At 31.4% G+C, this 15,982-nt stretch overlaps 2 protein-coding genes across 2 annotated transcripts; one reads left to right on the top strand and one right to left on the bottom strand.

Annotated features, from left to right (window-relative positions):
- Positions 1–5,932: 5,932 nt before the first annotated feature.
- LOC127249271 (amine oxidase [copper-containing] alpha 2, peroxisomal-like) lies at positions 5,933–8,817 on the top strand. Its single transcript, XM_051272004.1, has 4 exons — positions 5,933–6,730; positions 7,224–7,722; positions 7,847–8,385; positions 8,545–8,817. Exons 1-4 carry the CDS (start codon positions 5,961–5,963, stop codon positions 8,708–8,710), a joined length of 1,974 nt encoding a protein of 657 aa, XP_051127961.1. The 5' UTR covers positions 5,933–5,960; the 3' UTR covers positions 8,711–8,817.
- Positions 8,818–9,612: 795 nt separating this feature from the next.
- LOC127249270 (probable linoleate 9S-lipoxygenase 5) lies at positions 9,613–14,240 on the bottom strand. Its single transcript, XM_051272003.1, has 9 exons — positions 13,900–14,240; positions 13,214–13,506; positions 12,886–13,126; positions 12,467–12,805; positions 12,292–12,377; positions 12,106–12,213; positions 11,338–11,642; positions 10,999–11,262; positions 9,613–10,607 (listed from the first exon to the last, which is right to left on the bottom strand). Exons 1-9 carry the CDS (start codon positions 14,153–14,155, stop codon positions 9,839–9,841), a joined length of 2,661 nt encoding a protein of 886 aa, XP_051127960.1. The 5' UTR covers positions 14,156–14,240; the 3' UTR covers positions 9,613–9,838.
- Between the last annotated feature and the right edge of the window lie 1,742 nt (positions 14,241–15,982).

Below are 15,982 nucleotides of genomic sequence, written 5' to 3'. Positions count from 1 at the left end.
TTTTGGCTTTTTAATTAGTTGTTTAGATGGTTTCTGAAACTAGTTAAATTTTGAATTAAAATAGGTTTTAGTTTTTTATCAAATGAAATGATGATGGATGAGAGAATAATTTTGAAGCAATTAATTGAATTGAATTTCCCTAATTTATTGTTGCCTACCATAAATCTCATTAATTAATTAATTAATTTAAGTACGCCGCCTCATGTATATATGTCAATTTTCAAGGTAATTTATGCCACTATATACAATACTTCATCGGTGTCCAATACATTTATATATATATATATATATGATATAATCACTAAATAAATTATTTAAGTAAAATAATTTGATATATTTTGAGATTAAATTATGTAATTGGAGAGAGAAATGTATATTTATTTTATTTTTGTTTGAGTAATATGATAAGATAAAGTGAATTGTATATTTATATATAAATATAATTAATTATTTTTAAATTTAAAAATATTATAATGAATTTAAGAAAGAAAAATTATTGAAGGGCGATTGGAAAGAATAGAGTAATAATAATAGTAATTTTATTATTATTAAAATTTAATTTATATTTAAAATATTCATTTATTTATGTGGTGATTATATTTATGTTAACACTATAGACATGCTGACTTCAAGTATGTAATAAATGCCAACTCGAAAGATTGAAAAGTATTGATTGGCGTACTTTACCACATACGGTATGTTCAATTGGGTGATTTCATTTTATTTTATTATTTATTAAAAAAATCAAAAATTAAATTATGAGTCTATTTTTATTATTTGCATTACGTTAAAAATTAATTTTCTATTTTAAAAATATCATTCTACCTTCATCCCGAAAGAAAAATAATATTTATTTTTTGTTCGTAAATTTTTTAATATTACTATTATATTGATTTATAGTGAAAAGAACAAAAATATCTTATTAGATTGTGTGATATAAAAGTAACGCTTATTTGTGTAATATATTAAAAATTGTATGTTAGGTAACTAGTACAATTACTAAATAAAAAAATAATATCCTTATTTGGAGACGGACAAAAATGAAAAAAATAGTTGCATTCTTATGGGACATGGGGAGTATTATTTTTTATTTATATCATATCAAATAATTATGTAAATTTAAAATTATTTATTCAAATTAAATCTAAAATCAAAACGAACAAAAAGTAACGGAGTAAATTTTTTTAAATTTTTATTCCCTCCGTCTGCCTCTAATAGTCACATTTACATTTTGTTTCATTGTACTTGATGTTAAAAATATTATTTTACAAATATCATTTTATTAATATTATAATACACTAATAAAAATATTTTTTTATTTTTTTATAATTTGTATTATATTTTACTATGATAATTAATATTAAAAATTGCAAACCTTTACTTAGCGTATCATTAATATAATAATACAAAAATATGAACAAAATGACAATCATACGTCTTTTCTACTTTAAGAAATCAATAAATTAATACGAAACCAACTCAATTATCAATTTGTGAAATTGCAAGTGGGCAAGTCTAAATCCGATAATCAGTTTTTCCAAGGTGATACTCCTTAGCATCTCATAACTATATCTATGGTTCGTGTTGTGTTTGACACGGGATTTAAAAAATATTAATAGCGGATAAAAAATACGGATAAATTTTTTTTTTTTATTCTTGGGAATGTATTAATATAAAAAGTAATGGCAATTGTATAATAATAATAAAAAAATAAGAATAGTTTTATAACGATATAATTATTTATGGAAATGAGACTATTGTTTTAAGATAGATAAAAATAATAAACAAGACTATTGTATTGGAACAGAGGAAGTATTTGATATCGTATTTTGCAATATACGTAATATTTTTAATAAAAAATAACTATTAATTAAATATCTTTTGATTTTGTATTTTTTTAATTAATGAATATTATGAAAAATTTGAACTCAAGACAAATAATCTATCTCTAATTTGTCTACCTAAGGTGGAAGCAAAGAATTTTATGTATTATTTAATTAGTAAGTGATTAAAAAGTATAGCGGTAAAAATAATTATGAATTAAGATTAAAACACTAATTAAAATAAGGAAAAATTATTTCCTCTTTTCCACATAATTTGTCTCTATTTTTTATTTTTGTTTGTCTTACATAATTTATCCCTTTTTTTAATTACATTTTAAATTTTAAATTTTATAATTTTTAAAATTTTAATTAAATGTTATATTAATCTTAATCAATATTTATTTTTACTAATACATTTTTTAATTACTTATTATTTATAATTTATTTAAATTTCCGTATCTATATTAATATGCTCAAATTATATGAGATGTATAAATTATAAATTTTAAAATATAATTAAAATTTATAATTATTTTTATTAAAAAAAATTATGTAGAACGAATAAAAATAGTAATTTATTGATATACAATTTAACTAAGAAATCAACAATTGCCAAATATGTCCAGACAAGAGCAGTATCCCAAAAATTCTCCACTTTGATAATACAACCAATTAAAGAATCACCTGCCGGCCATGTGACCATATCATAACTCATCAATTAACCTTTGAAATAAATAAATAGAAAAAATAAAATAATAATATATATATAGAGATATAAAATATGAAATTTTATTATGTGGTCTAGCATTAAAGGTCATATGTATTTTTATTATTGATATTTAAATATTATTTATTATATAAAAATACAGTGCAAGTCAAAAGAAAATTGCAATAATATTCTATATGTTCAATTATAAAATATACATATTTTTATTTTGAGACGTTTAATTACAAAGTAACAATTTTATTAAATACTTTATTTTTTTCACAAATATTTTTACTTTACATCGCATCGTTACTTTTATACCAAAAAGCAAAGGCAAAAATGTCATTACATTACTTTTATCTGTCCACAATAATTAAAATACTATTATTTCTTAAACTTCGCGCCAAAAATAAATGTATATTTATTGTTTAGACGGAGAGAGTATCTATAATACTATTATAATGATATTTGTGCAAAAAATTATACAAATATAATAATATTTGTAATATTAAGTACAATGACACAAAAAATAAATGAGACTCTTATAGCCACACGGAGGGAGTATTTTTTTAAGTTTAATTTAAAAATAAATAAATATTTATTTTTAGCGCGAACTTTAAAAATAATAGTGTTTTTTTATTATAGGTAATAATTAAAAGTAATGTAAATATAATTTTATCCTTATTATTTTGATGTAAAAGTAATAATTCGATGATAAAACATAGATATTTGTAAAAAAAATGATATATATTTTAAATAATTTATTATAATTAGACAGCTCAAATAAAACATATACTTCCTCCGTCCCTTAACAATCTATTCATTTTTTTCATTTTGATCGTCCCATAATAAAGTATTCATTTCTTTTTTTAATAATTGTATTATCTACCTAACATTACAAATATCGTTCCAATTTACAATATATTACACAAATGTCTTATCTTTGTATCATACAATATTAATATGATTAATTTAATCTTTTTATTTTTATTTTTATTTTATTCCAATATAATATTAATATTTCTAAAACTCAATGTAAAAAATAAATATATATATGACGGATGGAGTATAATTTATGATTAAACAAAAAAAAATATATTTTATATTATCAATACAAGTGAAAAAATCCAATGAATATTGACAAAAAATTTCACTGGTGTGGTGGGTCCACTTGTATGAAGTTACTACACAATGTTTAATATGTATTTAAAAAATTAGAAGCTGCAAATTCTAAAAAATATATATATCATTAAACAATGCGAATTTATTTTAAAATTATATAATTAAATAATATAAAAAAAATCTATTGAATTCAAAAAATATATATATTTTTTATTAGTAAATAGCGTGTGTAAATAATATTTTGATAAATTGTTCAATTTGAAATTTATGCATAAAAAAATAATAATAGTAATATATTTATAATTTAATGTAAAACAAATGAAAATAATACAATATATTTATTTGATCGTGCCTATGAAGAAGAAATCGATAATATAAATATATCAGCACACATTTTATAAAAGTATGAACATACTAATTGTGGTAAGCATGGATGGAGTCACAGAGAAAATAAAATTATAATTCAAATTTCATAAAACTCATAAAATACTATAAATAAATTTAAAAATAATAGTCACTCCGTCCCACGTACCATGTCATAGTTGCCGTTTCTGTCCGTCCCACATACCATGTCACTTTTCTTTTTTGAAAAATGATTACACACTTTAATCTCATTTTAAACTTTTTAATTTTATTTTTTTTAAATTTTAATTAAACTAATTAGTTATCTTAATCTCAATTTATAATTATTTATATTATCGGATAATTATTTTCACTAATATATTCTTAATTATTTACTAATTACACTCCTCCTACAGTGTTGCAGACACGGTATATGGAACGGAGGGAGTATTATTCAAATTTTAAGTGAATAAAAATTTAAAAAAAAATTGAAGTTAAAAAAAAAAACACTAAAAAAATCAAAAATAAGAAAATAAATATGCTGAGTTAAATACAGCAACTTTACTTTTAATTTCATTAATTATGAATATAATCACGATTAATTATGAATTAATAAAAATTTCATACATTTCAAAATTATAAAATTTCATTACCCTTAATTATGGGTATGACCTTATTTAGAAAATAATTACATTAAAAAAATAGTAAAATTTTATTATCCATTAATTACGAGTATAAATGAAAATTTAGAAACGATATATAATTGATTTTAAATAGTACTAAAAAAAATAATCATTAATCAAAAGAACTACCATATTTAATTAAATAGTAATGAAAAATAATCAATCATCAAGAGAATTAACATATTTAATTATGGAACAAAATAAATTTCAAATTATTGTACCAAAAATAAATTAGAATAAAAAATTGACAATGAAAGAGAAAAATTGATAAAGATAATGTAAAAAATTAAAAACATATTATTTTCTCTTAAAATTATTTATTTATTATAAAATAAAATTAATTATTTAATTTAAAAATGAATAAACAAACATTCAGTATATATATATTACTATATTATCAAATTTTATATATTTAAATATTTATTGATCATTGTTAATTATAATTTTAGTAAGTATATTATTATGGTATATTAATTATAAATATTTAATTTAATATAAATTTATTTTATTAAAAAAAATCAATAATAAAAAAAAAAATAAAATGGTATGGAGTTAATTTTCTATATAGATAGATAAATAAAAAGATTAAAATATACTTCAAATAATATAATATGAAACTAATTATGTAGTTTTAAAATGAACATGGAAGTATATATACTATCAAATTATATATTTTGATTGTATTAATTATAATTTTGTTACTTATATTATTATGGTATATTTGTTGTGAATATTTAATTTAAATTTATTTTACTAAAAATAAAAATGGAAAAAAAAGATAAATTAGTATGAATTTTATTTTTCATATATATAATAAAAATATCTTTCAAATTATAATGACAATAAATAGAGTAGTATTTAATTATACGTGGTTCACTATTTTTATTTAAAAATATATTTCTTCAATCCTTTATAATTTGTCAACTTTTTCTATCGATCCTTTATAATTTGTCAACTTTTTCTATCGTCTATTTCCTTATTTTTTTTAAAAAAAATTATAATTATTCATTTTAATCGTATTTTAGAACTCATAAGTTATAATTTTTTATTTTAATTAAATTATTTAGTCATTTTAATTTTATTTTTTAATTATTTTATTAAATTATAATTATTTTTAATAATACATTTATTCATTACTTACTAATTACACAATATATAAAACTTTTAAACTTTAGTGAATACTATATATATATATAATAATAATAATAATAATAATAATTTTTAAACACGAATCCTTTGTATTTAAACAAATCCCACAATCCTCTCCCTTACAAGGTCAACACTATGATCATCGTCATCATCTTCATCATCTTCTTCTTTACGGATCCTTCAATCTCGACCGTTGATTCCCATCCTTTAGATCCTCTATCTCCTCAAGAACTCTCTAATGTCCAAACCATTGTCAAGACTTACTTTTCCAATCCTCACAACAACAAAGTTGTAGTCTTTCACTATGTTGGCCTTGAAGAACCAGACAAGTCCCAGGTGCTCGCGTGGCAATCAAGTCCGGGACCTCGGTCCCGGCCACCTCGCTGCGCATTCGCTATCGTCCGCGTCGACGGTGGGACCCACGAGCTCGTTGCCGACCTATCAACTTTTTCGATCGTATCGCATAATCGTTATGAGGGACCCGGCTACCCGGCCTTGACCCCGGCCGATCAAGCGGCGGCGGTCAATTTGTCGATGTCGTATCCGCCGTTTAGGGCCTCGATCGCGAAACGAGGACTCAAGTTTGAAGAAGTAGTTTGCATGAGCTTCACCGTCGGATGGTACGGCGAGAAGACGACCCCGAGGATCGTTAGGAACATGTGTTATTACATGGACGGTACGGTCAATCTTTACATGAGGCCGATCGAGGGGATCACCGTGACCGTCAATCTTGATATGATGGAGATTGTCGGATTTCGAGACCGGTTAATAGTTCCCGTGCCTAAATCCGATGGCACGGACTATAGGGGATCGGTTCCCGACCAATGGTCGGGGTTGAGCTTGAATCGCTCGGCCGAGGCCCGGCTAGACGTGCCGGGAATCGTACTGGATGGACATGTACTAAGGTAATACTCCGTCGTAAAAAAATATGTTTATTTTTTTATTTATCTATTTTAGAAAAAATAAGTACATTTTTTTTATCATTTTTTTTTCTTTTATTACTATAGAAAATAAAAACTACGTAAAGATTATGCACTTTAAATAAGATTAGAAATCAATTAATCATGCAATATAATATAATATGACAGAATTGATATATCAATTTAATTTAAAATTATCTAAGTAGGTGAAGTGGTAGGTGAAGTGGTAAGACATTCTTTTCATTGAGAACTAAAGTTTGTATTTGATTTAGAAGTTTAATCATATTTTATAACTTATAATTTTTTAATTTTAATTAAACATGAATTATTTATTCTGAACATATAATTTCTTTTTAATTTTTTTATCACAAAATACAAAAAAATAATATAAAAGGATTTAACGCAAAAATAAAAAAGTAGTATAAGATTTTTTTTGTATGCCAATTTGAAAAATAGTTAAATATTGAAAATCCATCAGATGGGCAGATTGGGAGTTCCATGTCTCCTTCGACATGAGGGCCGGTTCGGTCATCTCATTGGCGTCGATCAAAGATTCCGGCACGGCGGAGCGCCGGCGCGTGATGTACAGAGGGTACATATCGGAGCTTTTCGTGCCCTACATGGACTTGACCGAGGAATGGTACTACCGAACCTTCTTCGACTCCGCCGAGTACGGCTTCGGCCGTTACACCGTCCCGCTCGTACCGTTAAAGGATTGCCCGGCCAACGCTCGATACATCGACGGGTACTACACGACGGAGGATGGAACTCCCGGGTGGTCTCCGAACGCCGTGTGCATCTTCGAACGATACGCGGGGGATGTAATGTGGCGCCATACCGAGCTCGGAATCCCTGGGAGAACAGTTACCGAGGTTCGGCCGGAGGTGAGCCTCGTCGTTAGAATGGCGACGGCCGTGGGGAATTACGACTACATTGTCGATTGGGAATTCAAGAAAACCGGCGTCATCAAAGTCGCCGTAATGTTTAAACTCTTCTAATTTATCAGTTGATATTAAGTTGAAATCTGATATCTTTCTTAATATGATATCTGAGCTACGGTGTCTGTATTGGATATTGATTTAGTCACTGTATCGATGGCAGGTCGGGATGACAGGGTTACTCGAAGTTCGGGGATCGGTCTACACGCACGACGATCAAATACACGAGGAAGTTTACGGGACGATACTAGCCGAGAACACGATTGGCGTGAACCACGACCATTTTGTAGTTTTCCACATCGATCTAGACATCGACGGCGAAAAAAATTCGCTCGTCAAGACGAAGCTAGAGACAGTTCGCGTCGATGGCAATGCATCGCCGAGGAAAAGCTATTGGCGAGCGAGGCGGGAAGCGGTTAAAACCGAATCCGACGCAAGAATTAGGCTCGGCACGGGAGTGACCGACGTGAGCGTTGTGAACCCGTGTAAGAGAACTAGTGTAGGAAACTTCGTAGGGTATCGGTTAGTCGCCGGATCGACGTCGACTTCCCTATTGTCTGACGACGATTATGCACAAATCCGGGGGGCGTTCACCAAATACGACGTGTGGGCTACGCCGTATAGAAAAAGAGAAAAATGGGCGGGAGGGTTGTATGGCGACCAGAGCCGTGGCGACGATAGCCTCGCCGCGTGGAGCCAAAGGTACGACGTCGATGAAATTATTGAATATTGTCCCACATTGGATATGATGCGGGAACTACCTTAGTTTATAAGGGTCAAGGGTCGGTTCCCCTTTTAAGAGATATAACTTAAACGATATATATATATATATATATAACTTTAGGTTTCGATTCTTCGCAGGAATAGGGACATCGAGAACAAGGATATTGTACTCTGGCACGTCGTCGGTTTCCATCACGTACCGAGCCAAGAAGACTTCCCGATCATGCCAACGCTGACGAAGTCGTTCGAGCTCCGGCCGGAGAATTTCTTCGAGCGTAATCCGGTGCTTCGAGCGACACAATGAAAGGATCATCAGCAACTGCGATGGATTCTATTCTCTTCGCATCGCTTCTCCTTATTTGTTATGGAGAGTCGGTCCTTACTTTCAAAGGGTTCGAAGGCTAAATAAAAATTAAAGCTTAGCTTTAAATATATATATATATATATATAATATTTTTTTACTTATAATAAAATATAAATAATAATAAAAAATATTTTTTTCTAATATTTTTTATGTAAATAATATCAATAATAATAATAATAATAAGGTAAAATTGTCCATAAATTTCATGCGATTTTGAAACTTAGCATTCTATGTATTTTAAAAATTGTGTGGTACCTTAATATTTTAACAACTATTATATGAAATCCTTATTATGCAAAATATATATATATATAAATGAAAAATCATCTCATCACCCAAAAAAATATAAAAAGAACTTTCATACAATATTTTTTAAAATATAAGAGATCGTATAATTTTTAAAATACTGAAAGAATTTATGCGGATCCTCAAAACTGCAATGGAGTTATTGGCAATTTTGCCTAATAATAATAATAATTTTGTCTACTACTTATTTTCTATATAATGCAAAAAGAAAAATAAATATAAAAAAACGGCTAAATATATATAAACAATATTCTCCATTTTTTTTACCTATAATAGAAAATAAACTATTAAAATAAAGAACTTTTCTAGCATTTTTATATCTAAAATATAAATAATACTATTAATATTAATTTTATCTAATTCTTTTTAATGCATAAAAAAATAAAATTAAAATTTGAAAATACATAAATAAACATATATAAATAATAGGCCCCTATTTAGATTGAGCTGGGAGGCCCTTTGGTCTGGGCCAGGGTTGGCACTGCTTTTACGACAATTAGAATGATCCAAACCTAGTAATAATATTTCTCCATGAATTTCGACGAAAATGTAGACATGAATTAGAACTCAAAAGCAACTTACAGAGAAATCAAGAACCTTTCTGAATAATTCTATAAAGGATGACCTGATGATCTAATAATAGACTCTTGACCGTAAGATCATGGATTCAAACCCTGATGCCTTCTGATCCATCTGTCACACATAGTTCGCATTGTATAATTTGTCTTGTTAGCCTAATTTGCAGAGTATTCGTGTGTTACCTCATATTGAGATGCTGTTGGGAATTCCCTTCCCCGTAAGCCCGCCTTCTCGGCTGTCGTCCGACGTGTTCGGATACAACAACATATACTCGACTTCAGCAGGCCCCGACCGGTTCTTCAATTGCCGGTCTCTATTCCTATCGACTATCCTTCGTTCAATCTCGATCAACGCCGCACTGAATCGACCAAACGCTTCGCGAGGCTGATGATCAGCAGTCCAGTCGAGGCTCTCCGTCTGTCCAAGGTAGATCTCATCCGTCGAATGCATCGAAAGTATTTCTATTAACGAAACTCCGAGTAGCGTCTGGAACTGAGCTGTTATGGTTTTCAAGAACACCCCGTCGGGATTTTTTTCCAGCTCGGCGTACTCGGGCGTGCCCTGCGTTGGCATGAACCTCCGGCTAACGGTTGGTCGGTTCGGGAGATATCCCGCGTAGGGATACTGCCCAAAATTCACAGCTGCATGGAGAGCCGAGGCGATCCATATGATTATTGTACAAACTTGCGTGAGGTCGCCGAGTGTTTGCATTTTCGGCCACCATGGCTCGTCTTTGAGGTCGCCGTGGCCTGATTCGCGAACCTCCTTCCACCACGATTGGAGCTCGGTGTCTTCCCGGATTGTCTCGTCGGTTTTGTAATAGATCGAGCAGTATTCGTTTACCCAACTGGAGATTGCGTCCCAAATTTCGAGTCCGTCGACGGCGAAGGGGTAGTCCTTAATCAGGAGACGGAGACCGTGGGGCTGGCTTGCGTCACGGACTGCTACTCCCCTGCAGTGAAGCGAAAGGATCGTCACTACTCGGATAAATTTTGAAGCAGATAAACTAATTTTTTAATCCCGTAACTGATCACTTTGTCATTGGGAAATTTTCGCAATTTTAATCCTTTTAACACCGAAGATGCCTATATGGCACCCACGTGGCTTGCTGTAGGGCGTGTCTGACAGGTCAGTGACACTCCGCATAGACGCGGATTTAGATTTTTTATTTTCAATTTTTTTAAAAAAAAATTTAAAAATTCACATGCCAAGCCAAGTGTCGTATGTGTCCTCCAGAGAGCCACGCAGGTGGCGCCACGTAAGCATCTCCAGCAGGAGGGCTAAAATAACAGGGTCTGGACAAACAAATCAGTTTCCCTTTTGAAAAATTTGTATGTTCGAACCTTTTAATGAGATCTTCCGGCAGCGCCTGGTCGGCAAAGTTCCAGCTTTTATAAATGGCGGACGACATTTCCATGGCGTATCTTGCCGGGAAGACGGTTCTTTCGAGGACACCGCCGGCATTGATGAGGATCTGTCGAGCCAAGGCGTTTATGTGGATTGTGTCGCGGAAATGAGGCTTGAGAAGCTTGTAGATCGGGTGGATCGAGCTCAATTGTCTGTTTGTCGCGATTATGAATGGTTCGATCACGGCGTGTGTGTTCAACCTGCATTTGAATTTCAATTAGCCGCAAATGGATAAACAATCATCGTACAAACGAAAATTCTACCAGCAACCACACCAGTGGCTTATGAGCTGATGATAGCCCGAATCGTTAACTGCAGCATAAGCCTTCGCTAGTTGCCATATCGAACCTTGAACTCCATCTTCGGACGGCGTAAAAACTTCACTAACTGCTCCTTCCGTGTCTTGATTTCCATTCGGTAAGCTCAATTCGATCGCGAGGGGCTTCAAAGTCCCGTCGTTTTGGAGAAGAAGCAGAGTTCGGGTGGCGTAAGTCTTTGTCGTCGTCGTGTTGATCCTTCGCAAGTACGGCATCAGGTCGTCGTGATGATCTAATATGTATAGCCTGTTGTCTTTCAAGGCCTATAAAAAGATTCGGTGAAAGGTAACGATAGATGGTTGAATTTCGAGCATTGTTAGGACTAGGCATGGCATACCGTACGGAATCGAAAATTTTGAACTATACCGTATACCGTAACCGAAAAGTCCGATATAGTAGAAATATGTACCGGTACCATACCGAAACATTCGATATATTTTGGTGTACCGAAATTTTCAATTCGGTATATTGAATGTTTCGGTACCATACCGATATATACCGCTTATATAGAAGAAGAAGAAGAATAATACAATAGAAGGACGCGAAGAAGTTGACGAAAGAAGAAGGTACGGTACCGTACCAAATTTTACGGTACGGTAATGATACCATACCAAAAATTTTGGTATATAGAATTTTTCGATATTTTTATACAGTACAGTAAATCGCTATTTCGATATTTTCGGTAAATTTATCCATTCCTAGTTAGGACTGCAAGAAGTGTCGTACCTCTTCGACATTAAGACCATTCATATTTTTTTCAACATGCTCCCTCTTGAGAATACTGTCCTGGTCGCCGTATTCTCGACGGTTTAGTTTGCTTCTCGGAGGAAACTCCTGCGTCGTATATATAACAATGTAAGAAAAGATTGTTTCGCGGTGAATCTAATTTTGATACGGCGAAAGTCCCTTTACCTGGAGGCGTCGAATGACAACAGGGTTCACTCCAGCCAGCATTTCCCGTGCAAATTCCTCGTCAGTTCTCCAAGCTGTTCTATCATCTGCAATGAAAATATCGATCGATATCAATCCATTTAAGTCATGAAACACACATTATATATATATATATATATTAGGATTGAAAATTTACGTTTGATAACATCGGGCATTGGGAACTTAAGAAATCGTTGGCCATCCGATCGAGTGAGCTCCCGGAGCAACTCCCACGGCACGCATTCCCTGAGCTTACGCAACGTGTGGCCATCGGGGAGCGGAATCCCGCCTTCATAGAGGTTAAGAACATCTTGAAATGTGTCGAATTCATTTATCGTCTTGTCGAATAAAGCTGTGATCTCGGGGAGAATTACTTGGCCGAGGGATTTCAAAGCGTAGCCTATGAAATCCGAGAACTTGATTTGAGTGAACCGATCATCTCTCGGGACGTAGAAGTTTAAGCTCAGGAGGAACAATCGAGTTTCGCAATTTGGATCTGCAATTCATATCATCGTCTCAAATGATCAAAACACATAATCAAAGCACATAATCAAATCAAATCGTAATCATCGATACCTTTTTTGTTCGGGGGACGACCTGTTCTTCCTCTACGAGGATATGGAAACTCCTTCGATCCACCAAGAACAGGACGAGCATGATCTTTCCCTTTTTCAGGACTTCCCAAATCATTGTAAAAAGCATAGTCATAAACTCTATCCCATTCCTTCAACCTCCCCTTACCTTTTCCACGAAGAATTCTGAGCTCTTCTTCTCTGTAATGGCGCAATGGCGGCGGCGTATCACAAGGAAGGTATGCCTAAACATAATTGACAAACATCAAAACAATACCCCCCCTGTTTCAAACTCATTCATGATTCCAAATGTTGAAAAACAGAATTGATACCTTGTTTGTGAAGAAGATACGATCGTGATCATATCGATGCGCAGGATAAACCCAGGAATTGCAGACGAAGTGGAGCTCACCATGTCCTGGAACGTTGTTTAACGTCACTGATTTTAGGTAAAACTCACTGTGGTGATGATTGTGAATTAGGAATGCGCCGGGAACTCCCTGAGATTCTTCCCATTGAAATGAAACGTTGAATTTGGCTTCGTCTTTAGCGTTCAGTGATGTGAACTTTGTCACCCAATTTTCTAGGTAAGCTTTCTTCCCAAGCTTCCCTCTGTTCTCTCTAACTGTAAATGGAAGTTTCAAACAACAACACATAAAGCGAAAGGAATGGTGACCACGGACGCCATTAACGATTCCAAAGCAGAACAAACATCTAGAAAACAACGCCAACACAGTGTAATATTATAATAATATTGAGATTCAACTAACAGTTTGGGTAGAGAATACTAAAATATACTTTATCACCAACAACAAAAACCAATAAAGTCTAAGCCAGATAGAACATGCTAATTTGTTGATTTATTTACTTTCAATTTGTACTTTCAGAACGCAATACTATTTTCCCCAATTCTGCCCTAGAATCCGCCATGGCTAATCCTCTTTACTCCTTCCACTCGATTACGACTTGCTGATAAAAACTATATACAACTATTTTGCAAAAAAAAAAAATAACTTACCAGGATCGCCGTGAACAGCACTGATGAGCTGCAACGAAACGCCTTTTCCAAACAGCTCATGAAATCGATCGAGAATCGAAGCGCCAACGTCGGTTACATCCATCACATTTTTCTTCAACAACACCACAGTTCCTTCAATCTTCCTCTCGCCACCGTCGCCGCCGTCGATCCCCGGCTTGTCCCGAACCTTACCGCACACCTTCGAGAACAATTTCTCTAGCATCTCTGAGGAATGACACGATGGAGAATTTCCCATTCACTTGGAAAGCAGAAGCTGAAAGGAAGATCACTGAAATTCGTTACAGTTCCTTGAAGCAACAGAAACGCAGTGGAAGAAACCACTGCTGAGGACGAAGACAGTACCTGGAGGCTGGAGCTCCGTTTATATACTGCTGGACTTGACCTGAGTCGGAACGGGGACGGGACCTGAGGTCCAGCGGGAAGAATTTTTAGTACTATAACTTATCTGTGACGCTGAACATATCAACCGCAGAGATTAAAAACAACAATGCAGGACGATAAGGTCCTGTTTGGATCCAAAATATGATTTTTATTCATTTTTTGCTGTCTTTAATAAAGGTATGTATTATGTGCATTGATTCCCCACTCAGGTTTCGGTTATCATGTTTGTTTGCGTTTTTATGGCATTTTTAATATTGTCTTTTTGTATCTTGATTGTTTTTCAATATATATTAATAAAATTTAGATTAAAATTAAAATTTTAAAAATGAATAAAAAGTTTGAACATGTTTATCCAATAAAAAAAATAAAATAAAATTCTAACAATATAATTAAAAATATATACAATATATATTTATACAGGCATCGGTAGGGTGCTGTTTGTTTGAATTTTGCTATATTTGTATAATTTTTTTTTGTATAAACATCTATTATAAGACACTGATATAAGTATTTTTTTTATATAGTAATTAATATTCAAATATTAATACGCACAAAAAATAGATATAATCCTTAAAGTCGGACAAAGATAATATAAAATAATGTGCTATGTAATCTTTATTTATTAATTTATGTTATGCTATTTGTAATTATATGCTATAGATTTAAAGAAAGATAAACACTCATAGTCTAATGAGCAAATTTCACAATATATCAGATAAATTTTTAAATTCTAATGAGCAAATTTCACAATATATCAGATAAATTTTTAAATTACCATATTATTATGTTTAATATGGTAAAATTTATATAAAGTTTATTTGAATATTTATTATAAATTGTATAATGTGAAAATTAGATTAAAACAAAAACAATCATCTATAAATAAAAATAATTATTGTTATCATTTTTAATTTTTATTTATATTAAATTTCAATGTCGATAGGACCACAATGGAAAGCTACCTTATAATGGTTTATTTGTTTATATTATTTTTTTTATTTTTTGTATTTAAAAACATATTAATATTGAATTAAATTAAAATTTTAATTTAACAAAATTTTCAATTCAAACTTTCAAATAACAAAAACATCCAAACAAATGTTTCGGTGTAATAAATGAGGAGCAATTATTGTTGGTTATATATAAATATATATTTATTATTATTATAAATTAATTATTGAGAGAGTGTATTTTTTTTTTTTTTTGTCAAAAATTAGGGGTGTCAAAAATAAATCCGACCTGAAAAATCAAATCTGTTCGACCTGAAATTTTTCAGGTTCGGGTTTAGGTATTTCGGGTTTGAAAAAAATTGGGTCGAACCGAACCTGAAAAGAAAAAAATTTGTGTCGTGTTCAGGTCGTGTTTCGGGTTGACCTGATAACCTGAAATATCAAAATCAGGTTAGGTTTTGGATTTCGTGTTTCAGATTGACCTTAAATGTTTATTATTATTATTTTAATTTATAATATTTATATTATTTTAAATATAAAAAAATATAAAAATTAAAATAAAAATAATATTTTTTAGGTCAATTTAATTTTTTTTAAATTTTCGAGTATGTTTCATGTCGGATTCGTATCGGGTTTGTTCGGATTTTGGGTGACTTGAAACTAATTCAGGTCAACCTGAACCCGACATGAAAGAATTCGTGTCGTGTTCGGGTTTAGGGTTTCAGGTCAGA

The sequence above is a fragment of the Andrographis paniculata genome, unplaced genomic scaffold, assembly GCF_009805555.1.
Source record: "Andrographis paniculata isolate CXL003 unplaced genomic scaffold, ASM980555v1 Contig35END, whole genome shotgun sequence".
NCBI lineage: Eukaryota > Viridiplantae > Streptophyta > Magnoliopsida > Lamiales > Acanthaceae > Andrographis > Andrographis paniculata.
This window is presented reverse-complemented; position numbering and strand designations above follow the sequence as displayed.

What these genes read in the sequence shown, in the direction of transcription:
- LOC127249271 (XM_051272004.1), top strand. Translation starts at nt 5,961, where the DNA reads ATGATCATCGTCATCATCTTCATCATCTTCTTCTTTACGGATCCTTCA. An exon ending in CTGGATGGACATGTACTAAG is followed by an intron (nt 6,731 to 7,223) that starts GTAATACTCCGT and finishes AAAATCCATCAG; the next exon opens with ATGGGCAGATTGGGAGTTCC. An exon ending in CCGGCGTCATCAAAGTCGCC is followed by an intron (nt 7,723 to 7,846) that starts GTAATGTTTAAA and finishes TATCGATGGCAG; the next exon opens with GTCGGGATGACAGGGTTACT.
- LOC127249270 (XM_051272003.1), bottom strand. Translation starts at nt 14,155, where the DNA reads ATGGGAAATTCTCCATCGTGTCATTCCTCAGAGATGCTAGAGAAATTG. An exon ending in TTGTCATTCGACGCCTCCAG is followed by an intron (nt 12,214 to 12,291) that starts GTAAAGGGACTT and finishes TATACGACGCAG; the next exon opens with GAGTTTCCTCCGAGAAGCAA. An exon ending in CCGGAAGATCTCATTAAAAG is followed by an intron (nt 10,608 to 10,998) that starts GTTCGAACATAC and finishes GCTTCACTGCAG; the next exon opens with GGGAGTAGCAGTCCGTGACG.